Genomic DNA, 25,679 nt, shown 5'->3' with positions numbered 1-25,679 from the left:
AAACTAAAGGAAGACATTGAAAACCTATTAATTGAAAAGGAGAGCGTTAAAAATATTAATACTACTAACCTAGAAATTAAGAATTCAAAACTTAGTATTGAAAATGAAAAGGGAAAAACAGTAATTAAGGAATTAAATCTAAAATTAAAATCCCTATTCGATATTAATACCTCACTTGCACAAAATGTTGAATCTCTTAAAAAAGATAAGGAAGAACTAGTCAAAGAAAATTTGAATCTTAAGAATGAGGTACATAAGTACAAACCAATTGTTGAAAAATTCACACAAAGTTCTGAAAAATTAAATCTCATTCTTTCAAATCAAAGAGCCGTTTTTAATAAAGCCGGATTAGGTTATAAAACTAATAAACAACAAAAGTATCTAAAGAATTTCTTTGTAAAAGCGAAAGATGTAAAAACTGAAAAACCTACATGCTTTCATTGTGGAAAGACTGGACATAAAGTCTACTCTTGTATTCAAAGAAAAATCCAAACTAACAAGAGTACATTTGTGAAAGCCAAAAACATAACTAAAGTATGGGTGCCTAAGGGAACCAACCACACTAACCACGAAGGACCCAAGAAAACTTGGGTACCTAAGAGCTTTACATGATCATTTTGCAGGTATGCTTTGCAGCCGAAAATAAAAAGAGAATGTGGTATCTTGATAGCGGTTGCTCAAGGCATATGACCGGTGACAAGAGTCTCTTCGTCACCTTGGAATCAAAAGAAGGAGGAGTAGTCACATTTGGAGACAATGCTAAAGGCCGAATCATTGGTGTCGGTAAAATCTCCATATCATCCTCCTCATTTATTGATAATGTATTGTTAGTTAATGGACTGAAACATAATTTATTAAGTATAAGTCAATTTTGTGACAAGGGCTTTAAAGTATCATTTGAATCGTCACTATGCATAATTAGTAGTCCAATTGATAATGAGATCATACTCACAGGACATAGGCATGGAAATGTTTACATGGTAGATCTTGATGATCTCACCATGAAGGATGGCCAATGTCTTGTAGCCATGAATCCTAAAGTCAATGAGACTAGTTGGTTATGGCATCGTAGGTTAGGGCATGCTAGCATGGATTTAATTTCTAAATTGATTACAAAGGATCTAGTCAAAGGACTACCGAAAATAGACTTTGAAAAGAATAAAATTTGTGCGGCATGTCAATTAGGAAAACAAACAAGAAGTTCTTTTAAGTCTAAGAACATAGTCTCAACGTCAAAACCCTTAGAACTAATTCACATGGATTTGTTTGGACCCACTAGAACTGCTAGTCTAGGGGGTAAGAAATTTGGTCTTGTCATTGTTGATGATTTTTCACGTTTTACATGGGTTTCATTCCTTGCACACAAAGATGAGTCCTTTCCCGCTTTTATCAAGTTTCATAATAAAGTTTCAAATGAACTCAATCTTAAGCTAAAAGCAATTAGGAGTGATCATGGTACCGAGTTTGAAAATCAACACTTTGAAAAGTTTTGTGACAAAAATGGTATCAATCACAATTTCTCGGCACCTAGGACACCCCAACAAAATGGGGTGGTAGAAAGGAAGAATCGCACACTCGCAGATATGGCTCGTACCATGTTGTGCGAATCGGATCTACCAAAGTATTTTTGGGCTGAAGCAATAAATACCTCATGTTATATCTTAAATCGTGCTTTAGTTAGATCTATCTTAAAGAAAACACCATATGAATTGATAAAAGGCAAAAAAAACCAAATATAAGTTATTTTCATGTTTTTGGTTGTCGATGTTTTATTTTGAACAATGGAAAGGACAATCTCAGTAAATTTAGTGCCAAATCAGATGAGGGGATCTTCTTAGGTTATTCCTCATCTAGTAGAGCATACAGGGTCTTCAACAAGAGAACTCTCGTTGTTGAAGAATCCATTCATGTTGTTTTTGATGAAACTAATGGAGATTCTTCTAGAAAAGAAGAAGATGTTGATGCAGGTATACTTGAAGACCGAATCAAGGAATTCTCCATACAAGACAAACAACATGAGGATGAGGTTGAGGAAGATACAAATCAGCAAGATGAAGAAGATCAACCTCCATCAAACAATCAAGATCTTCCTAAAGAATGGAGGTATGCACATGGTCATCCAAAGGATCTAATCCTTGGTGATCCTTCACAAGGTATAAGAACTAGATCTTCTCTAAGAAACACTAGTAATTATCTTGCTTTCGTTTCACAAATAGAGCCTAAATCACTAGAAGAAGCTGAAAAAGATGATAATTGGATGAACGCTATGTAAGAGGAATTAAACCAATTTGAAAGAAATGAAGTTTGGACTCTAATGAAAAGACCCCCAAATGTTTCAATTATAGGCACCAAGTGGGTATATAGAAATAAACTAGATGAAGATGGAATAGTAATAAGAAACAAAGCTAGACTAGTGGCCAAAGGATATAATCAGGAGGAAGGAATAGATTTTGATGAAACTTTTGCTCCTGTTGCTAGATTAGAAGCTATTAGATTACTTTTGGCATATGCATGCTTCATGGACTTTAAACTCTATCAAATGGATGTAAAAAGTGCATTTCTAAATGGTTATATAATGGAGGAAGTTTATGTAGGACAACCTCCAGGTTTTGAAAATCACTTACATCCAGATTATGTGTATAAATTGCATAAAGCATTGTATGGACTTAAGCAAGCTCCTAGGGCATGGTATGAAAGATTAAGTAATTTCCTAATTGAAAACAAATTTAAGAGAGGAAATGTAGACAAAACCCTCTTTATTAAAAGAAAAGGAAATGACTTATTGCTTGTACAAATTTATGTGGATGATATAATTTTTGGTGCTACTAATGATAGTCTTTGTCAAGAGTTTGCCAAGCTTATGCAGGGAGAATTTGAAATGAGCATGATGGGTGAGCTCAACTTCTTTCTTGGGCTGCAAATAAAACAATCAGAGGAAGGCATATTCATCAGTCAGTCCAAGTATATCAAAGAAATATTGGAGAAATTCAAGATGAAGGATGCAAAAGAAATCAGCACACCCATGGGCTCAAGTTGCAAGCTTGATAAGGATGAAAAAGGTAAAAGTATAGACTGCAAATTGTACAGAGGTATGATAGGCTCTTTACTTTACCTTACTGCTAGTAGACCAGATATATTATTCAGTGTTTGTATGTGTGCTAGATACCAAGCATGTCCTAAGGAATCACACTTACAAGCTGTTAAAAGAATATTTAGATATCTAGTAGGGACATCTAATGTAGGCTTATGGTACTCTAAACAGTCTGACATAAACTTAATTGCTTATTCCGATGCTGATTTTGCCGGGTGCAAACTCGACAGAAAAAGCACAAGTGGGACATGTCAATTCCTGGGTGCCAATTTGGTTTCTTGGTTTAGCAAGAAACAAAATTCAGTTGCCTTGTCCACAGCTGAAGCTGAGTACATTGCAGCTGGAAGCTGTTGTGCCCAAGTTCTTTGGATTAAGCAACAACTTGAAGACTTCGGTATTAAAATGGACAATATACCAATTAAGTGTGACAATACAAGTGCAATCAACTTAACAAAAAATCCTGTTCAACACTCTAAGTCAAAGCATATAGAGATTAGGCATCATTTTATTAGGGATCATGTGATGAAAAATGATGTGATGATTGAATATGTATGTACTGAAAATCAATTAGCTGATATCTTTACAAAGCCCCTTTGTAAAGATAGATTCAATTTCTTAAGGAATGCGTTGAGCTTGTATGATCCTAGCAAATGAAGTGAACTTGTATTGCTTTACTTTGCTACTCGAACTAGTAACCCACCTCAAGGCAAACATATGTGAAAACATGAATTCATCTAAACTAAATGACGAACTGTTTGACTTTCCGGAGGATGGTTACCCTCCCTTGGACTCTTCATAGAGATATTTTCAGAGCCTATAACATGGGTATTCGAAATTTGGTCAAACATTCCTCATTTCAATCTTAATAATCTAAAAGTCATTATCAAATCATTATAGGATGTATTATTAAGGGGGAGGATCACAAACAAATTCACTCTGTGTCTATCAAAAGAAATCACGATTGATTAGGGTGATTAAACAAAAATCTGGAACTGCAGTCTGAAATTTTTTGTGCCGGAGACGTCTCTGGCAAGTCGCAGAGACGTTCCCCCAGGGGGAGACGTCTCGCCTTAGTGGCGGAGACGTCTCGGGGACCGAATGAGGGCTTTTTAAATAGGTCGAAATCGCTCGAGCCGACTCGAGCTTTCTCCCTCATTCCCGACCAAAACGGAAAGCCCTAGCCTCCACTTGCTCTCCACTTCAAAACCTAGCTTCCATTTGCCCTAAATCGCAAACCCTAGCATCCATGGCACCAAAGAAAGCTAGGACAACCCGTGGGAGGCGACCTAGAGTAGCGGGCGACGGCGAGGAACGGCGGGAAGAACCCTCCGCGCCTTCTCCTCCGGTTGCTCTGCCGACCACGACGATTTCCTGTGCAAATCGCACAGTCACGACTGGCAGGCACATCGATTTTTCCTTTCTAGATCATGAGGGGTTCTCTATTGGAGAGAGACTCCGAGCCCAAGGGTGGGAGCACCTTTGCACCCTCAAAATCTCGACCTACCCCGGCCTTGTTAGAGAAATGTTTAGTGATATGGCCTTAGGGGACTTAGGGTACACTGCATATGTCCGAGGGACATTGGTAGAAATTAATGAGGATGTCCTATCCACTGTCCTACAAATTCCTAAGGACGGTGAGGCACCGATCTCACATCCCCAAAGGGAAATAGCCCTAAACTTGATTCTAGGAAGAGAGGACTGCGGCCCTCTTGATGTTGTCTACTCCCAGGACCTAAATGCAGAAATGAGACTTCTTTTAAGCATTGTCAATCGGGTCCTATTCCCCAAAACCGGTCGCTTCGATTTTGTTTCGGAGCGTGATTTAGTCATAATGCACCATATCCTACTAGGGATCCCCCTAAACCTCCCTAGACTCATGCTAAATTACATTGCCCAATGTCATAGGTATTCTAGGTTTAGTATACCCTATGGCATGATCTTTACCTTAATATTTAAACACTTCAAGGTTCCCATTCCACCAAATGAACCTGCAAAGGCCCTAAGAAACACCGATTATTACAATGAGGGCTCAATGAGAAGAATGGAATTTCACAAGATAGATGGGTCGTGGGTCAAGGTTCCAAAAAGAAAAGCACAAACCATAGAGCCTGAAATCCCACATCATGAGCCTGACCATCACTCTCCTCCACCTAGCCACATGGACATCCCTGATATTCCCTCCAGCTCAGCTGGACCTTCCACATCCATGCCACAACCTCCTCCAGTCAGTGGGACCTCCTTCCTATCAGAGGAGCAGATGCACACTTTAGCATCTGTTATTTGTCAGCAGATGAGGGAGGAGATGAGATCCATGATGACTGCAGAGCTGGCCCCCATCAGACAAGAGCTGAAGGAAATTAGAGCTCAAATTGAAGCCACAGAGCAGCAAATAGTTGGGGTAGGTACCACCCAAACATTCAGATCGATAGAGCTCAAAGACAGCTTGAAGGCCATTTCCAAGAGTCTCAAAGAGTTGACAAAGCCAGATGGCAATGTGGGCACCCTAGTTGCCCAACTTAGAGGCAGAATTGAGATGGCAACCTTAGAGTTTGAAGCACTTGTGGCAGGTTTCCACAAGTCACAGGGAGATCACTTTAAGACTCTCATGGATTCTATCAATGGCTTCATAGATGCAGCCTGTAAGGCTTATGCACAAAGTACAATGCCCCATGAGCAACGACGCCGATGATGGATATCCTATAGGATCTTCTTTTTGTAAATCCTAGGCCATTGTGAAACACTTTTGTACTAGAAATCAATACTTGTTATGACTCTTCCTTTTGTACTTGAAATCAATACTCTTATGTACTAACTTCAAAGACTTACAATGACATATGAATGAATAAAATTTCTTTTTAAAATCTTGTGTACATTGCCAATTCTGTGTATGTGTTTGATTGTGTGATACAAAGAAACAGGGGGAGCACATCTTGTGATAACTATGTTAAACTAAACGATGAGTATGAAATGAATTCCACAAACAAAGGGGGAGTAATATGAATGACTGAACTCATTGGACAGGGGGAGCACACCTTGAGTATCATTTGTCCCCTTCATTGTTGATGACAAAAAGGGGGAGTAGAATATTGTAAGGGGGAATAGAATATTGAAATATGAATATTGAAAGATATGGATATTGAAAGGGGGGTATAGAATGAATATTGAATATGGTTATTGAAGAATATTAATTTTAAGATAATTGCCCTTCTGGAAAAGAAAGGGGGAGTCAAAAAGAATCTAGTTTTTAAATTATCTTCAGCATCAATATATCATTCTAACTTGATTCAAATTCAGTTCATATGATAAAATCATTTAAGAACTATAAAGATCAATCCTATGCACAAGGAAATTTAAGTGATGCACATCGTATCTAGTTCAAATCAAAACATTATACTTGTATATCTGATCAATACTGTGTATATGTTTAAATTTCAAATTTTGCATATACTCAGTGTTTTGTCATCATCAAAAAGGGGGAGATTGTTGACCCCCTAATGGATTTTGATGAATACAAAATACTAGAGTAAAATTCCATTATATCTTAACAATTCGATTGAGGAATTCATGTGTTTTACTTAGAAAATTGTTAAGAAATGTCTAGGCAAGTTCCCACAATTTTTATGAATTTATTGAAGAATATTTTGAGCTAAAGAAAAAGTTCAGGGACAGCCGAGACGTCTCCTGATAGTTTCAGAGACGTCTCTGGCACAAACAGGAAGAACTGGCACACTTGGAGTCGTCCCCGGCACCTGCCGAGTCGTCCCCGCGTTAGCGGAGTCGACTCTCTCAGAAGCGGAGTCGACTCTCTCAGTGGCGGCAGAAAGACGTTTCTCAAGGGATATGCGCGAGACGTCCCCGCTGTACGCGGAGTCGTCCCCGCAAGCAAAAAGGAGACTCCCCGAGACGTCCCCAAGATGGCGGAGACGGCTCTCTCAGGGTTTTCCAGAGAATGGTTTTTGCGGTGATAAGGAAGCGGAGTCGACTCTGAGATAGCGGAGTCGTCCCCACGCATAAAGTGGACACAAGCGGAGACGTCCCCTGAAAGAACGGAGACGACTCTCTCAGGGAATTCCAGAGGGCAAGTTTTTCGGAGACAAAGAAGCGGAGTCGTCCCCAAAGAAGCGGAGTCGTCCCCACTCAAAAAGCACAGACAAGGCGAGACGTCCCCGTAAAGTGCCGAGTCGACCCCAGATAAAGTAAAAAGTAAAATCCTGTAGGTGAGACGTCTCTCGCTGTAGCGGAGACGTCCCCGGAGCGCCAGAGACGCGACTGACAGCTTTTCAGGTTTGATTTTGAATTTCAAATCCTTCTCTTTTTGTCTCTAACGGCTATATTTGCTTTTTGGGCTATAAAAGGGACCTCTTAAGTGGTTCTCAACAACTCTTCACCAACCCAAAGCAAAATCATTCAAGAGAGAAGTTTGAAAGAAAAGCTCAAGGGAGTGAGTGCATCCAAGGAAGGAAATCAAGTACTTTCAAGTCTCCCAAGTGATTTCAAGCTCAACCACTCTCGCGCGCTCGGGAATCAAAGCTCACACTCAACCCTACGCGGTCTACCTTGGAAGAATCAACATCTCCCACGCTTCCAACGGCAAAAAGATTCTTCCGGGTTTCATTGTTCATAAGTGCTATATTTGCTTTCTAGAGCTTTTATATTCTTTTGTACACTCTTTTATCGTGGTGCTTGTTCAAGTCAAGGGACTTGGAACAAGGGAAAGGCGTCCCAAGCCTAAGAGAAATTGGGGGTTTAGGGTTTGTTGTGAGCCCGGTGTAAAACAACGAGTTGGGTAGTGAACTCGCAAAACTACCGTACTGTAATCTTGGATTATAGTGGAAATACCCAAAGGCGCTTTGGGGAGTGGATGTAGGAGCAGTGAAGGCTCCGAACCACTATAAAACCGTGTGCTTGTGGTTGTCTTCTCTTATCCCTTTATCCTTGCTTTAGTTTATATATTTGTGTGTTTTAATCTTAAATTAGTCAAAAAGTTTTTTAAAAAAACACCCAATTCACCCCCCCTCTTGGGTGACCATCTTTGGGCAACAGGAGGGGAGTTTGGTGATGGGTGGTGGTGGTGGTGGTGGTGGTGGAAGAGAAGGAGGAGTAGGAGCAAGAGATTCGGGGGAGGGAAGGTGACAGGTGGTCTTATGTTGAGGTGGTGAAATGGATTCAATTGAGATGCTTGTGTTGTCATGTAGTGTAATGGTTGAATTGGATATTGTTGCCATGAAAGAATCCTGAGATCGATATGTTGTACCTACAGAGTGAGCTGAGAATGTATAGTTATTAGTAGTCTAAATAGTGTTGGTAGGAGTAGGGAGCTGAGGTAACTACATAAAAAGGGAATCAAGAGTAGAATGGGATTGTGAGAGGCTGATTGAGATGATGATATGGTTGAAAAAGAGAAGATATGTGCATCAATGGCGACATGACGTGATATATATATTTTTTCTTTTACCAAATCAAAGCATCTATACCCTTTATGAATAGTGCTATATCCCAAGAAACAATATTTACTAGATCAAAATTTTAGTTTATTGGACTTATATGGGCGAAGCCAAGAAAAACATAAACAACCAAAAGCTTGTAAATGGGAATAGTTTGGAGATTTTTAAAAAAATTTCTCATATGGAAAAATTTTGCGATGAGAAATAATAAGCATTCGATTTATTAAATATACTGCATTAGAAAATGCTTCTAACCAGAATTTTGGAGGAAGCAATGCATGAGCAAGAAGTGTAAGTCCGATTTCAACAATGTAACAATATTTTTTTCGACAACGCTATTTTATTCTGGAGTATGCATTATGTGATGAAAAGACAAAAAATGCTTAAGAGTGTTGCTTTTGAATTCACCACCCTCATTAGAATGAAAGATTTTAATTTTAGTATTAAACAAGTTTTCAACTTGTGCTTTAAAAGAGACAAAAATATCAAAAAAAATAAGATTTATAACACATGGGAAACAACCATGAATAACGTAAAAAATTATCAACAAATAATACATAATAAGAAAAGTTTGAGCATGAAATAGCATGGGAAGGTCCCTAAACATCACAATTATTTCTAGAGGACACTAAGAAGCCGAAACAGATAATAAAAATAGCAATTTTCTACTTTTCCTAATTGACAAGATGAACATAGAGTTTGTCTTGGTTTATTTGAAATTGAAGAAGAGGACAAAATAGAGGATTAGATATCATGAGATGGATGGCCGAGACGATGATACCAGAGATCAATAAAGATGTGACGGCTCACATGGGCCGCTGGTGTGAGGATCCGTGCAGGCATGTATTTAGTCCCACATCGGTTATTCGCTGGGTAGATATTGGGTACTTATATAGAATCAAAAAATTTAAATAATATCTTCCAGCCAGCCATTTTGGATGAGATCCTGGATTGTAATTATGACAAATAGTATCAGAGTAGACCAGGCCCATAATCTATATTGACTAGGCGACATTGCAGCACAGATCCATTGGGCTAACTACAGGTTGATCGTGATGCTTGTGATTAGATTTGAATAGATTTGAATCCTTAACCTGACGAGAACGTCGGGGCTTAAATGGCGGGAGTATGTGAGGATCCATGCGGGCGTATATTTAGTCTCACATTAGTTATTCGTTGGATAGATCTTGGGTACTTATACATGATCAAAAATCCAAATAATACCTTTCGGTTAGCCATTTTGGATGAGGTTCTAGGTTTCTACAGCTGGTGAGTGATCATGTACATCTTTTGCTAAAAAATGGAAAGAATAAAGTCCATTCTCAGTCATCCTGCGATACAATGTTGCTCCTATATTCTTGTCCTTGACAATAAAGCCAAATTCATCAAACAAGAAACAACAGTTATTATCATGAGAGAAATGGTTTGCGGATAAGAGATTTGTTGAGGCTTTAGGACAATGATGAATATTAGACAGGTGAATTTAGTTTTATGGCTCGTGATAGAAGATGAACCAACATGAGAGATAGACAAACCTTATCTGTTGCCAACTTGGACACTGTCAGAACTACCATATTTTGATGAGACATTGAGGTCGGCGATGATATAGTGAGTGGCACAAGTGTCAGAATACCAAGTATTATCGTCAATAAGTGAGGGAGCGGTCGCCATAGTTGCAAGTTTCTTTGGAGGATAGCAACCTTGATAAGCAATCGATAGTAATGTGTCCAACCTTATTGTAAATTTGACAGGTTGGGTGAGTAAACAGTGAAGAATGACCATGTGAGGAAAAAAAATGAGAAAACTCATTATGAGAGGGAAGCATGCCTTCACTTGAAGGATGATTGGGATGCCGGCCATTGTTATGATGCCGATTATTCCCATGGTGGGTAGAACCACGGCCTAGATTGAATATTTTGGTAGGTCTTGAGGTAATAAATGCAGTAGTAGATTGCATGGAGGCCTCTTTTACGAGACTAATTTCCTCACAGATTAATAAGGCATTGATTTCTTGAAGAGAAAGAGAATAGGTGCGAGCACGAACCTGCATTGAAGAAGAGAATGAGAGATAAGATGGAGAAAGTCCATCTAGGATGCAGATGAGCAAATCGTCGTCACTCACTGGTGATCCATATGCAACTGGCTTGTTGGCAAAAACTTTGAATTGCTAGAGATAGTTTTGCATAAAGGATGATCCCTTTTTAATGTGTTGAAGCTACCATTTTATAATCATGATATGAGAAGGAGCAAGGGAGGCAAAATGATGAGAGAGAGCATCCCAAGCTTACTTTATTGAGGTGACGCCAACAATATAAGGAAGTGATGATTCGGATAGTGTAGCATTGATCTAAGAAAGAAGCATTGATCACATTCATGCCATGAAGCATAGCTTGGATGCATTGGAGAAGGTGGTGAAAATGAGCTATCATGAAGGACATAAGCTTGTGTCTCTGTAAAATTGGTTCAAAGAGAGACTTCTAAAGGAGATAGTTGCAGCCATTAAGCTTGATTGGGACTAGATTTGAGATATTGGAGATTACAAGAGATGTAGATGGAGAGGATTCAAGTTTAGGTGAAGAATGTGATGTTGCTGACATTGTTGGGATAGAAATTTCTGATATGAGAATGAGGGTTGGGTTTGCAGAAAGAAGACAGTTATGCCAAGATGGGCTCCAATTCTAAGAAAGAAATGCAATGTAATGGCCAAAATCCCACTTGACTGTTTGGAATTTCTTTGAGTTTGTATTGAATATATACAGCATATACAAGAGTGATTATATGAGAAAAATTAGGAGAAAATTACAGTAGCAATTCAAATTCAAAATTTGAATTGAATTTGAATTTGAATAGAGAGAAAGTAGAAGAGAAATAATGAGAAGGTTACAATAATAATTTGAATTCAAAATTTGAATTTGATTGGAGAAATTTAAGGTATGTTATTACTTTTCATGTGCAATACTAAATATTGCGCAATAAATTTTAGGATAGGTTTGGTTGGGAGCAGTTGGGCTCTAGAATGGGAATGGGTAAGTAACTCCCATTCTAACCATTTGGTTTTAGGAGTCCTATTTCCATTTCGATGGAAAATCGGATTACCTTAATCCTCCAAAATCTAATCCTAACTCTCTCCAGTATTTAAATTTCATTCTGATTCCAAATCACAAACTAAATATGTCAAGAAATATGACTATTCCAATTTCTATTCTAATCCATTCTAATTCTAATTTCAATCTCAAACCAAATGCACCCTTACAGTATTCAACTACTTATAATTAGAAGTTTCATTTGTAAAACAATTATTCTAAATCAGAAATTCACATAAACATAACAAACGATAATTTCACACTCATTATAACAATCATAACTTCATAGATTCAAAGCATCTCTAGCTAATATGAGAACTAAGAGAGTTTCCATCTCCAAACCCACCATTCATAACTACAGCAGAATTGAAAATAATTTGGCCAATCAATATTATGTTGAACATAATTTACTTAAGGGGATTGTAATTTTTCTACATCCATACTAAAGTTGATTGGAGAATAGTCTTACTTTGAAATCCATTTGTAATTCATAAACTAAATATATAATTTATGTTAGATTGACTCCTTATTAAAATAGTTATAGATAGGTTCGTCATTTCTGTATCTAGGCTATGGATTTTGAGTGAATATATATATATATATATATATATATATATATATATATATATATATATATATATATATATATATATATATATATATATATCAAAGAATACGAATTTAACAATTTTTAAATCATTTGATTATCATGCACATAATGCTATACCATGTTCAAGCTTCTAAGTATGTTTCTGAATTTTTGACTTAGGCAATTCTTTCATATTTTTCATGAAATGATTGGTAACATTAATAAAAATTTTAAGAAAATAGATCTCGACTTTTACATCAACTCTGTCTTCTATTGTTTTGCCTGATTTTTCTCGGATAGAGAGCTACATCCGATCAAAGTCTTACCCCAAAAGAAAACTTTTGATTTGACCAGCTCGTTTCAGACCCTAAATAAAAAAAATTTGACCCGATTTAACCTCCTATGACGTTGGTTCAAAGTTGTAGATCTCGTAAAGATACTTAATTTCAAAAAAAGATTATTTCAATCGGGCATCATATGACCAAATTATGGTCTTCTGAAGTTTGGCCTGCAACTCAGTTTCTCGATATGGTGAATCTCGCTTTTGAACTTTGTCCAGTCCTACTCGTAGTAGCCAAAATGATCCATATCGAGTTCGGCAATCTTCTTGAATACTCGTAGGGGCCAAAGTGTTCTACATCGAGTTTGGTAATCCTCTTGGATAGTCGTAATAGTCAAAGTGATCTACATTGAGATTAATGATCCTTATGCATATTTATAGCGGCCAAAATAATTCATATCGAGTGTGGTGATCGTTTTGAATCAGTATGTGTTATATCATACTTGCAAGATAGGAAACTAGACATGATGAGGTTTTTCTTTCTTTCTATAGGATTTAAACTGGCTCACACTGAAATTATTTTTAAATATTATAGAAACATAGATCGAATATGGCTTATGATTCTTAGATTCTACTGGATTATCCAAACAAATTTTTAATATTTTCACCAGCTTCGGAGCTTGCTTGCATATCAAGCTTAATTTAGATCTTGATCCATCTTAGGTCCAAGGTCAAAAATCCGAGCCTGAATCTTAGAGACGCGCATGGTACGCTCGAAGAGGGAGGAAGAGTCAATAAAAAAACAAAAAAATCCAAAAGGACAGGTTGAAGATATAGGAACCGTGTTTGTCGGACATACTTCGGCGGGGCCGACGACCGGGAGGCGCTGGCGTCCGCTGATGTAAACGGAGTAAATGAAGGCCCGCTCGGAATTTTCCACGGCGCTTCGCCCTTTTCCTCCAGCCTTTCGGCTTTAGACGTGTCGAATTTTCGTTGGCATAGTCCACAGATGACGTGGTGAACCTGGTTCAACCGTTAATTTTTCCTTCCTCCATGGCTCTCTGTCGATTGGCTGCTCCGTGCGGGCCCCGGCATATGGACCAATTAATTTTTACTCCCCTGCATCCCTATAAGAGAGAGAGAGAGAAGAGGAGCCTTTGGCTCGAAAATCCTCGAGAAAAAAACAAAAAAGAAAAAACTCTTTTTTTGGTTTTAAGCTCGGCAAAAACCTTTCGAGCTTTGCGAGCTAGAGGGAGAGAGCGGTATCGGGCTTCGGGCATGGGGCAAGCCTTCCGGAAGCTCTTCGACGCCTTCTTCGGCGTTAAAGAGATGAGAGTACGCCCGTCTTCCAAGTCCTTTTGACTTTTTTCTTCATTCACGATTTCTATTTTGTTTCATATGAGTTAATCTTTGGTGTATTCTGTCTGTTCCTTCGCCCAAGATTCTCCTTAAAGTCTTCTCTCTGAGTTTCTTGAATCAATGGGAGGATGGTTTTTTTTTTTTTTTTTTTGGGGGGGGGGGGGGGGGGGGGGAATGTTTTTTTAGGGAAAATCTGCTTAGGTTTTGAGTAGTTCGAAGGGGAACCAAGTGTTGGAGTGTAATCTTGATTATTTGGCACGTATTTCTATCTTTTTTCTGTAATTCTGAAAGAACCAGGCGGAAAAATTCGAACTTTTCTGCTAAGACTGAAGCAGCCTTTTTTTTTCCAATTGATCAGATAGGACTTTATTTCGCCTGATAATTTGACAAATTCCTGCAAAATTTGCTCTTTCTACCATTTTTTTAATTATATACCAAATTTCTACCAAAGCAATCTCTAAGTTTGGCTACCTCTAGATCTTGTGCAGCTCATTGCATATAGTCTATATGTTAGTTTTGGGGTTGTCATCTGGCAGCGCCCATGGCACATCAGTCCAGTCAATTCTAAGAATACTATTCATTAAAAGGTTTCAATAAAAGTTTTAGAAAGAGATTCTATCAAAAAATAACGTCTAAGAGATCCCTAATGCCGAATTGAGACTTTGAAGGATCGAAGCATCCACCAAGAGTCAATTTTAAGAACCTATTATGAGGTTTTCACACTTAACTTATCCCATGTACTCAGTTGTCTCATTCTGGAACTTCCAATACTGCCTGATATTCCTGAGCCCAATGGATGGCATTTGTGCCCCTCATCGTTCTTCAATCATGAAACCAAACCTGTATCCCTTTTTTCATGTGAAGCACACATAACTATTAGTTACTGATTTTTCACCCAATTCGGGAGGGACTATACTTTGACATCAAGTGTGAGCTGTATGAATTTATATTTCAGGGATAATTTCCTCATTTTTGCTCTGTACTTTGCTCCATTTTCTTTTTGCTTTTTAAATCAATTTGAGTTTCAACCATTTTTAGTCTAATTGTTTGCTTGAATTTAACTCATGTAGGTTGTGATGCTCGGGTTGGATGCAGCCGGTAAGACAACCATCTTGTACAAATTGCATATTGGAGAAGTGCTGTCGACAGTCCCAACTATTGGTAGGCACTTCATAGCTACTGCACATCCTATTTATCAAGATTTCCATCTGGTTTAATTAACCACATGATATTCGAGTCTTCTTGCTGGAAAGATGTTTTCTGAATTAGTATGACTTAGTATGATAATTTCTTGTATTAAAGTTTTGCAGTAGTTTTATTTCTTGAATCGAAGGTCAGGGAGCTGTAAATAAAATGATTCTGTTGAGCAGCTTTCACCAAGGCTCTGCAGGAAGGGCATCAAATCACGAGACATACAATGACGACTGATGACTTTAAGGCAACTTGCATCCAAATCCTTGCAAGTTTATAATCCTCAATATTGGCTATCCTTGACATGGACATCTGAAGAAGCTGGATATGATAACTCTTTGATGAAGGATGTCTTTTTTCTATTCCAAGATCTTTATTCTTAGCTTTTAGATACTAATGCAACTGGTTTAGAATTCACTATTTTGTTGCTGGAGGTCTATCACTTAATTTTTAAGTTATGCTTCGGTGTTTTCTTTGTTCTGAGATCAGATAATTGATTGTTGAAATCCATTAAGTTTGTTCCGGGCTCAAGATGCTAAATGCAAAATCACATGGGTTCTTTTACTTTTCATACTAAATAATCTGCCAACAAACAATGTGAGTCACCATATTTTAGCTTGTGCATGTGATTTTCTTGAATTAAATTTAGAAAACAATGGGCAAGTTATCAATATATATAGTTCATAAAGCAAGAATGATCAAACACCATGGACTAAATTTTTGATTGGCCTAATTATTTGAGGTAATCTTGTAACAAGGTTATCAAGATTTGTTTCAGTTTTTTTCTGTTAGATAGTTCATTTTCCTATAAAGAACCTTGTTGTCATCCCCTCTTTGATTAAACTCTTCTCCAAGTACAGCAGGATGTTGGAGGGTTGTTCCTTAGTGTCATAATCTTAAACTGCATGACTAACAAGGTCGGATTTCCTTCCTGCAAACTTCTTATTCAGACCTACTAGCATACCTCTCTCTTGCCTAATGTTGCCTTTTTTTAAGTATTTTCCATCAATGTACAAAGGGTTGATATCAGAAGTTTTTTTTTTTTTTGGAAAAATGCAAGTCAAAAAGTATGAACTTTAATGAATAATAGAGTGATCCTTAAAAGTTGACACCATACAGATAGGATGATGCTTGCAAATAAAGGTTGTTTTGCAGGGTTCATGGTCCATCTGGCAGTTTCTTGATCCTAGGATGCCACCTAGCAATGTAAAGCCATACGTTGGTGCCAATTGGTCTGCAGGAAATTCCTAAGTCACTTTGGGTTGGAATCTCGGGGTGTGCAGACAAGATAGGTTTATGGAGTATGTTCCATTCTGTCCCAAGACCTATAGGTTAAGTTTTTGGAGGTAGAAGTTCATTAAAGAAAAGAAAGTGCTTTATTAAATTGAGAATTTAAGGCTTCCTAGAGACCAGGAAAATAAATGAATTAGTGGAACAGGTTTTTAGGTGTGAAGAAATGATCTAGTTCAGAATAAAACAATCTTTGAGTTCATTGATATTAAAGAACATTTTCAATGATAATTAAAGATAAGTTTTATGGATGCTTTGAAGGCTTATGTAGGATTTGACTGTGATAAGAAATTTAAGACTACAGCCAAATGAAGCGATTTAATAGTTGACACTCTATCTCTGTCACAATCAACTTCCCAGTAAAAATGTTAGCTTATCTAATATTCTGCCGTCTGCTATACTTCGGTGGAAGATTATGTATTCAGTTTATCAGTTGTCGATTAGTGGGACTAATCCCTGACTGCTGAGGTTGGCCTACCACTCCATTTTAATTTATGCGTAGGACCTCTTGATGAGATTCAGATTGTACAAGTTTTGCGGGTATCTTTAAGAACGCAGCCTAAATTTTTCCATGTATCATCCTGAAATTACGAGTAGGGCTAGCTAGATTTATAGGTTGCTACTCCATTCTTCTAGTACAGGCAGTATACATGTTCATTCTTTATAAATTGCTTCTCTTTCATTATGTACAATTACAATTTTTAATTCTTCTCCAGTGTCAGTACTAAAACTCAGCTTTCTTGTAGACACTTACATGTTTTCTGGGTGAATGGTGATGACTAATTCCAACTTTTTAGATCAATGATGTTTTCTATAAGGAATTTTATCTGGGTATTTTTGTCTCTTTTTAGCTCAAACAGTTAGTTGGAAAAAAATTTTAGGAGACTTTATGAAAATTATTTCCTTAAAAAAAGTCTTTGACAGTACCATCTTAAGACTGAACTTGAGATCCCCAACTTTTCTAAAGCTGAGGTTTTTTCCAGTGGTTAATTCGAACATGCCAAGTGGAAGCCATATGCTAGTATAGACGAAAAGGATTTCTTTTATGCTTTGTTATCTTGTAGTAATGTCGTTTTAGGTTTTGATATCTGCTCTGAATGGACACAGCACAACTCTCTCTTTTTTCCCCTTTTATTTTCTTGCAGCCGCATTGGTTTATTTTATGATCCATTACAGTTTGTTCACATATTATGCACTAATACTAGTTTTTTTGAATCCTATGATTCTCTAATCCCAGACTACAGACCATTTTCATGTCTATTTTCTTATTTTATTTTGTAGGTTTCAATGTAGAGAAAGTTCAATATAAAAATGTGATGTTTACAGTGTGGGATGTTGGTGGGCAAGAGAAACTAAGACCCCTGTGGAGGCATTACTTTAACAATACTGATGGGCTGATAACAACATCTGTCTGTAAATTACCTTCTGGTTTACTGCACAGTGATATCCCTTAGTAGTTCTACTAAAGGAATTTGATGTCTGCCCTTCCTTGCAGTTGTACATCAGTTGTAAATTAATTGTTCACTGAAGTCTTGGATTGGTTTCTTTTAGCGAAGTGAATTAAAGTTTCTTGGCTGAAACGTACTGTTGTCTACTAAACATATAAAGTCTACTGATTCCAAGCTTACTTCTATTGAAATGTTTTATGATATTTAAATTTGTGTTTAAGTATGTTAGCCACGTGTCTGGTGCATAATGACTTCAATGTGAATTTGTTTATAATCCATTCAGCTTCCACCTTCTCCATTATATGCATTAAATATTATGCTACAGCCTATGCTATGATATTCGCATCTAACTCTTTGTTGATCATCCTCTATAAAATGCTGACATCCATCATTTTAAGCAAGTACCACTGAATTTGCTGTGTAGTTGAATTGTTGTCTCATGTTACATTGCATAGTGGACATAGTGTTGAATAATATTTCCATAAACTTTAAAACTTATTTCTTAAATAAATATTTGTTTTCTGAAGCCGTATGTCCAGTAATTGTTCACTGGTTGGAAAACCAAGCAAATGTCAGCTTTCACAAGTTTTTTGCTATATCTCACAATCAGGGGTAGCCTCTTTTTACGTTGCTTGAAAATGCTTAAATAGCATACCTGTTCTTCTTTTAAATGTTTGGTTTTACATATAGAGGGTTAGATTTAAAGCTACAGTTTTTCTTTTATCAATGAACTTTCAAGATTTTTTAATAATTTCACATGCTTGCAGATCTATGTAGTTGATTCCTTGGACAGAGAAAGGATTGGAATGGCAAAACAAGAGTTTCAGGTCTAGAATTTTATGTTTTAAGAATTAGCTAATCATGTGTAATGTAGCTTTGCTACCTATGAAAATGTCATTCGCATTACTGAGCCAATCCTTTTTTGCTAATCTCTTCTTTCAGGCTATTATCACGGATCCTTTCATGCTGGACAGTGTTATATTGGTATTTGCTAACAAACAGGACTTGGTAAGTCAAACCAGCGGCTTGGAAATCAAAAGAACTTGGTGCTTTACTAAATTAGAAATCCATAGAATGCTCACAGAAACCTAGCACATCATCCTTAAATTCATTTTAGGATCATACAACATAAACAGGGTGATTTTTTTCATTTTTTTGATTTTTTTTTGAATTGTAGTCCTTGCATGTTTTACTTTTCGGGCCAACCACACTTCAGCATGCTTGACTTAAAACGGATTCTTTTTCTCTATGCCACAAATTTTAAATGAACATATAGCAGAAGACAAAGATGCTCCAAAAGCTAGACCTTGTAGATCAAGAAAAATATTTAAGGGAAAAGAGGCATCCTGGTTTTTGCACTGTAGGTACACATACAAGAAAGATTATTGATCTCAATCTGTTGATAAACTACTAAGTTTTATTCCATATCTGATTTATGAAGTTCAACTTAATGCTTGTTCTCAAATGCTTCTCCCTCCACAACACTAACCCAGAATAATAATAATATTCTTTGATGCTGATTTCTCTTTTATAATTACTTTGTTGGCTGAAAGGTTCTCTGAACATGATAAACTGATATATCTTTATTAATGCTGCTATTCGTCATTGCATCCGTTGCTCATGTCAATCTCATATCCATGGGTTCTGAACTCAATATATCAGTGATCTCCTAAGATTCCTCTAGTGACCTAAATCTTAAAATTACCATTATTACAATGCTTGTTATTATTACTATTTATGGATTCTCCTGCATCCTGGTGTCTTATTTAATCTTCTCCTTAGAAATTGAATACAAAATCAAAGTTCAAATCCATGATATACTTGAGTGAGTTTTCAACCATAAGAAGCAGCAAGTTAAAATTTCTCCAATGGAAACAACAAAGAAAACCCAGAATTTTTTTAAACCTAGGGGAAAATGTATAGGTTATCGATGTCATAGCTAAAGCTACCTTTCTCATTGAGAGGGTTTTTGTCAGTCAACTTGATCTTGAATTTGTTAGAAAGGAAAAGGACATTTCACTTCACTGAAACAATTCATTTATCTAACACGGATTAGAGGTGGCAATCTGTACATGGTCATTTAATTTCTCAAAGTGAACTGTGGCCTTTCATTCTCATCCAGAAAGGGGCAATGACCCCAATGGAGGTTTGTGAAGGACTGGGCCTATACGATCTGAGGAACCGGATATGGCATATCCAAGGAACTTGTGCTATTAACGGTGAAGGCCTTTATGAGGGACTGGACTGGCTAGCAACTACATTGAAGGAGCTGAAACCCTTTGGACGTTCCGTGTCAGTTGGCAGCTCCTCATTCTGATTGCAAAGGTCAGAACCATATTTTCAACAATTTTCTTTTCTGTATACATTTTTCACTGCCTATGTTCTTTTTGGTTGTTTGGGTGCCAGCTCTGGTCTAACTTACTCTAACATGCAAGCTTTGTGGATCACACCCTGTATGATATTAAACCTGATGTTCTTAATGAAATTTGATGAATGCTCCTCCCAGCTAAATTTCTGTGATCTTCTGTCACTATTTTATTTATGAGGAGCTATAATTCATGTACGGTGACTGTTATGGGCTATATTTTCCTTGTCTCCTTACTGGAAGTAAATGTAGAAATCAACAGACCCGATTTTTGTTTATACTGCTCCATGGCTAATCTGCCTATATTTATAAGAGTTATACTGGTTATTTGTTTTCCCTCTTTTTTTTATCCCAATGGAAATTAAGAGGACTCCACTGCATTTGAAGTGTGAATGAAGATGGCATAGCAGTTGTGATGAAGGATTGGTTTACATATTTACAAAAATGGATGTGAAGAACAAATCTGCAACAATGCGCAGAATAATATGGCAGTATGTTGGATTGACAATGAGCTGCTTGTTGGCTGGGTTGTGTTGGATGGAAATCTCTTTTGTTGTAGTCATTCAAGTTCGGTATGAGGATGAAGTATGAATTTTGTTGGATCGGATGGTGTAAGGTTTCCATGAATGGTTGATTTCTTTAGTACAGATTGGAGCCGAAGTACCAAGAGTTATAACATGGTGATCAGAATTCGAGCCAGATCATCTAATACCACCCTCTTAATATCAGGTTGCCTGCGCATCCCAATGATTCTACCAACATGATCAGTTGGCAGCCGCTAAGGTGATGATCTTGATCGTTGATGCATGGACGCATGAGTCAGAAGTATCCTGACCTGCTATTGCAATGGATCGGGTATGATTCAAGATTGCATGTGTTATTGTCCGAAACCTAATCTTCCTCAATGGGATCCATGGGTATGAGCAACAGAAACCTTTAGACACTGCTCGCATCACGGTGAACTTTAATTTCATGACAGTTATTAGTCGGTAACTTCGACAGTCTCGAAATGCTGCTTGAATACCATCATGTGCCAATGGTGATAACAATTTCTGTGGATAAGAGTGATGGATTAGAAAAGAGAAAGGAAGCAATAGGAACATGGAGGGAGTAGAGCTAGAAACCATGGTGATCCAGGAAAGATACCAACTGCCGAGGTTCCAAAATAATAAAGACAAGGGAATTTGTTTGGATTCTGAACTTTGGGGTGCTTCCCACTGGATTTGATTCAGCAAAAATAGTGGACATGGACGTGTTTTGATTCAGCAAAAACAGTCTATTCCATTTTGAAGAAAACATCGGCGGCTTCTGGTCCAGCTATATGTTTCTAACAAATAATACACACATTTCCAAGTTTAGGGAATCGACCATCGTAAATCAAGAGTCACATTATCAATCTTATACTTTGATGATTTATATTATTTAGATATTTTTATAATTACAATTGTAGCACTATCTAAATGCAATTACTTGCTGAATATTATTTTTCTCATATTTATATGTAAATTGTCATGGAACTTCTTAAGATGGGAATTCAGAATAATTAAATGTGAAAATTCTCTAGAGATTTTTCCATGAGCACAGAGGCACAGGCTCGGCATATGCCACCCCCAGAAACAAAACAACATACTTTAAGCAGCACATCTTAAAGAAGTGCAGACATGTGTCAGTGATTTGCTGGTTCGTACGAGCCAGTGGGTTCATGATTGCAAAATAGATAAAAAGGTGACCAATTTTCCAGTTTCTTATGCACCCCCGTCTGTTCTATTAATAATTGCAACAGTTTGGGCGTTTAATCTTAAATCATATTTTGGATCCTTTTGAGCCGAATAGATATTACCCAATGACGAGGACAAGGAACAACAACAAGAACGGCAGAGAAGCAAGGCTTAAGAAAGTGGCAGTAGCTTAATTTAATTGTCCCATCCAAAAACTTTTCATGTCACAAGGACCAGGAACATTGCACCAAATGCTGCGTTGTCCTCCAAAAAAGAAAAAAAATATTGATAGAGAAGGGTTGTATTTTTGAGATATGTGTAGAGTACGATCCAACGGGCGATGTTGTAAAAGAAGACTAATCATTCTTTTCGTGCGAAAGATATAGCCCAAATAAAGTATGTAGTCTTCGATGTTAGGTAAGTGGTACATGAAAGAATGTATGCCGCCACATAGAAAAAGAAAGCGGAAGACTTGCATGAATTGGATGTCGGCGTCACCTCCTTTAGTATTATTTCCGTTGAACAAAAAAAAAAAAAAAGGTAATCCAACCACTCAAATTGGTGTTGCAGTTGACCACACCTAGGACTTAATTAATATGCATTATATTACTTCTCATGGTATGTGACACAAACGTGTTCACTCATAACTTGGCAGTGAAATAAACATTAGTAAAATATTATGTAAAAAAGTTTAGTAGTTGATGTTTCTATTGTTCTTCAATCACATCGCCTCCCTTATTTCGACATGGAAGGTGGTTTTACACTTTACATCTCAACTCTAGCACCGACATATTTTAGGGGTATACTTGAGGTCCCAAGTTTGCCGATTTATTAGCAACAATATTTTCATGGAAGCTGTGTTGAAATTTAGAATCTTATTAGTCTTGTAACTAAAGTAAAATATCATATCTAAGTAATGAGTTTGATTATCCAAGGGAATTGCTAATCTTGGGCAAGATCGTGCACCAAGGTTAGAGACAAAACTTGCTAGTTCAAAACCATGAATAGTAATAAAGCCTTTTCTCAACGTCTAGGATTCAACAAGAGAAATTATATCCTGTACCATGTAGCCGTGTACCAAGCTAATCAAGCCATTTCATTTATGTAGGCTCCATCATCATGTGCTTGTCCCGATGATTGGCCTACAAAAATAAAATGATCTGATTGGCATCACGTAGGAAAAATTATATTCTGTACCATGTGTACTATGTAGTTAATGTATCAAGCTAATAATATTGTCTTATTTTTATAAGCTTCATTCATCATTTATCATGCGTTTGTTCAGATCGTTGGCCCATGAAAATTGGATTGATCTGATTGGCATAGTTTATGGCCACATAACATGGGCTGATATTTGGTAACAGCCAGGAGACTCAACACTTCTGTTATTATATACTGAGTTATAAATAGCCAATTTAACTTTTTTCATTAAAGATTATGTGTAAGGTGGAAATAAGCATTGCTCCCGGCCACGGCAAGAAGGTGAAAAGCTGCAGAAAAGTCCAGAGCTAGTAGGACGGGGCAAATTTGAAAGAAAAAAAACAGAGACAAAACAACGGTCGCCATCACGACACAATCCCAGATACAAACTTCTCGTGATACTTTCAGCAGTAGAAGAAAAAATCATAAAGAAAAAAAAAAACAATCTCCTAATCAAACTTTTCCCGGATGTTTGATCCCTGTTTGGGGGAGCTGTTGGCAGTAGAGCTGTTGGAAGTAGAGCTGTTAGAAGTAGAGCTGTTGGAAGTAGAGCTGTTATAAAAAGCTGTTTGCTGTTTGGTAACTACATTTCTAAAGTGCTGTGGCACTTTAACATTTGTTTGGTAAACAACTGAGAAAGTACTTTTGTATAACAAAATGACGATAAAGGACATTACTAGTATTATACAATAGTGCATAATAAAATATAATATATATTAATATATAAATATATGATATAGTATAATATTAATGTAATGTAACATAATATTATTATAAAATAGTACTATAACATTGTATACTATAGGATAATAATTTAATATAATATTAAATTATTTAACATAACATAATATTATATTATATTATATTTATAGTATAATACAATAATAAATGTATAAAATATTATAATTATTAGTATAAATTAATTTTTTACTCTTTTGATGAACATTTATTTCTCTAACAAATTTTCTAACTAGGTGAAAAAATTGATTAAATAATTACTAATATTTTTTATTTATTTATTTATTTATTATTTTATTTCATTGAAATATATTTATTTATTATTTTATTTATTTATTTATTCGTTCATTTATATACATATTTATTTATTTATTTATTTTTCTTTTTTTTCTTTTTCGGCGGTATTGAGGAGAAGGAGATAGAGAGGGGGAGAGAGAGAGGGGGGATGGTGAGAGAGAAAGAGGCGGTGCGATTGAGATTTTTGGGAGGAAAAAGAAACTTTTAAATGGGGGTATTTTGGTCAAAAATACAGCTTCCCGACAAAGCTGAAAACAGCGTTTTCGGAAAGCTCCAAAATTGAGCTTCTGCCAAAAAGCTGTTTTCAGCTTCCCGCAAAAGCTGAAACAGCTTCTTGGAAATTTTACCAAACACACTTTTTTACCTAAAAGTACTTTTGGAGGGCCAGAAAGTGCTTTTTGGCCCTCCAAAAGCTCCCCAAACAGGGCCTTCAAGTCCAACAAGTCCTCCGTGAGGGAAAAAAAAACTTTTCCTCTCAAAATATCGCGATACGATATGAATCCGATAAATCGTCCGACAGGCACAGATTACGTTACGTACGTTCCACTCCTCCCCCTCCCATACGTCGCTTTCTTCCTTTCTTGTTTCGTTTTCTTTCTTCTTCCTTGTTTCCTTGCATCAACGCCAATGTATCGTTTCGTATCGTCGTATTGGTCGAATATCTTACGATATACCGGATCCGAGGGTCCATTTCAACGGTTGTCGACGCGTAGATCGAGACTCCTCTGTATACTTTGGGCCCATATTTCGAGATAATTACGAGGAATGCCACCGGCTTGCAAGCCTAACAACTACTACAACCGAAGAAGGTTAGGAACGAACGGAGAATCCCGTGGTCGCGAGTTTCGAGGCACGGAGATGTGATTTTTGATTCAGAGTAGGGGTAGTTTTGTCATGCCAAGAAAAGGAAGATATAAAGAGAGATTACGAGACGTACACGACTCGAGTTGGGTTCTCCGTCTGGTACACCACCGTGTGGCTTCTCCTGTGCATGCGAACTCATTGGCCAGCAAAGTGGGACCCAGTGTTCCTCCGCGAGGTGGACCAATCAACGGACGACCTGGCGATGAACTCGGAGTATCCCCATGACGGGGGACTTGGCCGGATCCTCCGTCCGGTACGAATTTTAATGCGACGCATGCAGAGAAAACCAGGAATCCTCCGTGCACCCTTCACTTTCAAAAGATTTAAAAAAAAAAAAAAACCTCGAGATTCGTGCTTTCTTTTCCCCTTATACCACGGATGCCTTGTCTCTTTCTAAGTTTCATTTTGCGTTTAACCGAGCACCATGCACGCTGTCCAATATTTGAACTCCACTTCGGGATAAAGCTGGCTATGAGTCGCATCACGGCCAAGTCTAAGAACACGAGTCTTTTGGCCTTTTTTCCTTAAGAGTTTTAATCAACCTCCAAATGCAATGCATCTACCAATGTAACAATGACTTAACAAGTAGAGGTTGTACCACACACAGTATTGTATTGTTTTTTTATCCTTCATTCATGTTGTGCCTTACAGTGCTGGAAGCAAACAGTGATATTGGATTTTGTTCTTGTTTGGCTGCTTTGCATGACGTTCCACAGGCCTTA

At 37.2% G+C, this 25,679-nt stretch overlaps 1 protein-coding gene across 1 annotated transcript; it reads left to right on the top strand.

Moving 5' to 3' along the window:
- Positions 1 to 13,640: 13,640 nt before the first annotated feature.
- Positions 13,641 to 20,418, top strand: LOC103717022 (ADP-ribosylation factor 1-like 2). Its single transcript, XM_008805250.4, has 6 exons — positions 13,641 to 13,822; positions 14,917 to 15,007; positions 17,609 to 17,724; positions 18,543 to 18,602; positions 18,718 to 18,783; positions 19,898 to 20,418. The coding sequence occupies exons 1-6, from the start codon at positions 13,766 to 13,768 to the stop codon at positions 20,090 to 20,092; spliced, it is 585 nt and encodes a 194-aa protein (XP_008803472.1). The 5' UTR covers positions 13,641 to 13,765; the 3' UTR covers positions 20,093 to 20,418.
- Positions 20,419 to 25,679: the final 5,261 nt, after the last annotated feature.

The sequence above is a fragment of the Phoenix dactylifera genome, unplaced genomic scaffold (genome assembly GCF_009389715.1).
Source record: "Phoenix dactylifera cultivar Barhee BC4 unplaced genomic scaffold, palm_55x_up_171113_PBpolish2nd_filt_p 000125F, whole genome shotgun sequence".
Lineage (NCBI taxonomy): Eukaryota > Viridiplantae > Streptophyta > Magnoliopsida > Arecales > Arecaceae > Phoenix > Phoenix dactylifera.
This window is presented reverse-complemented; position numbering and strand designations above follow the sequence as displayed.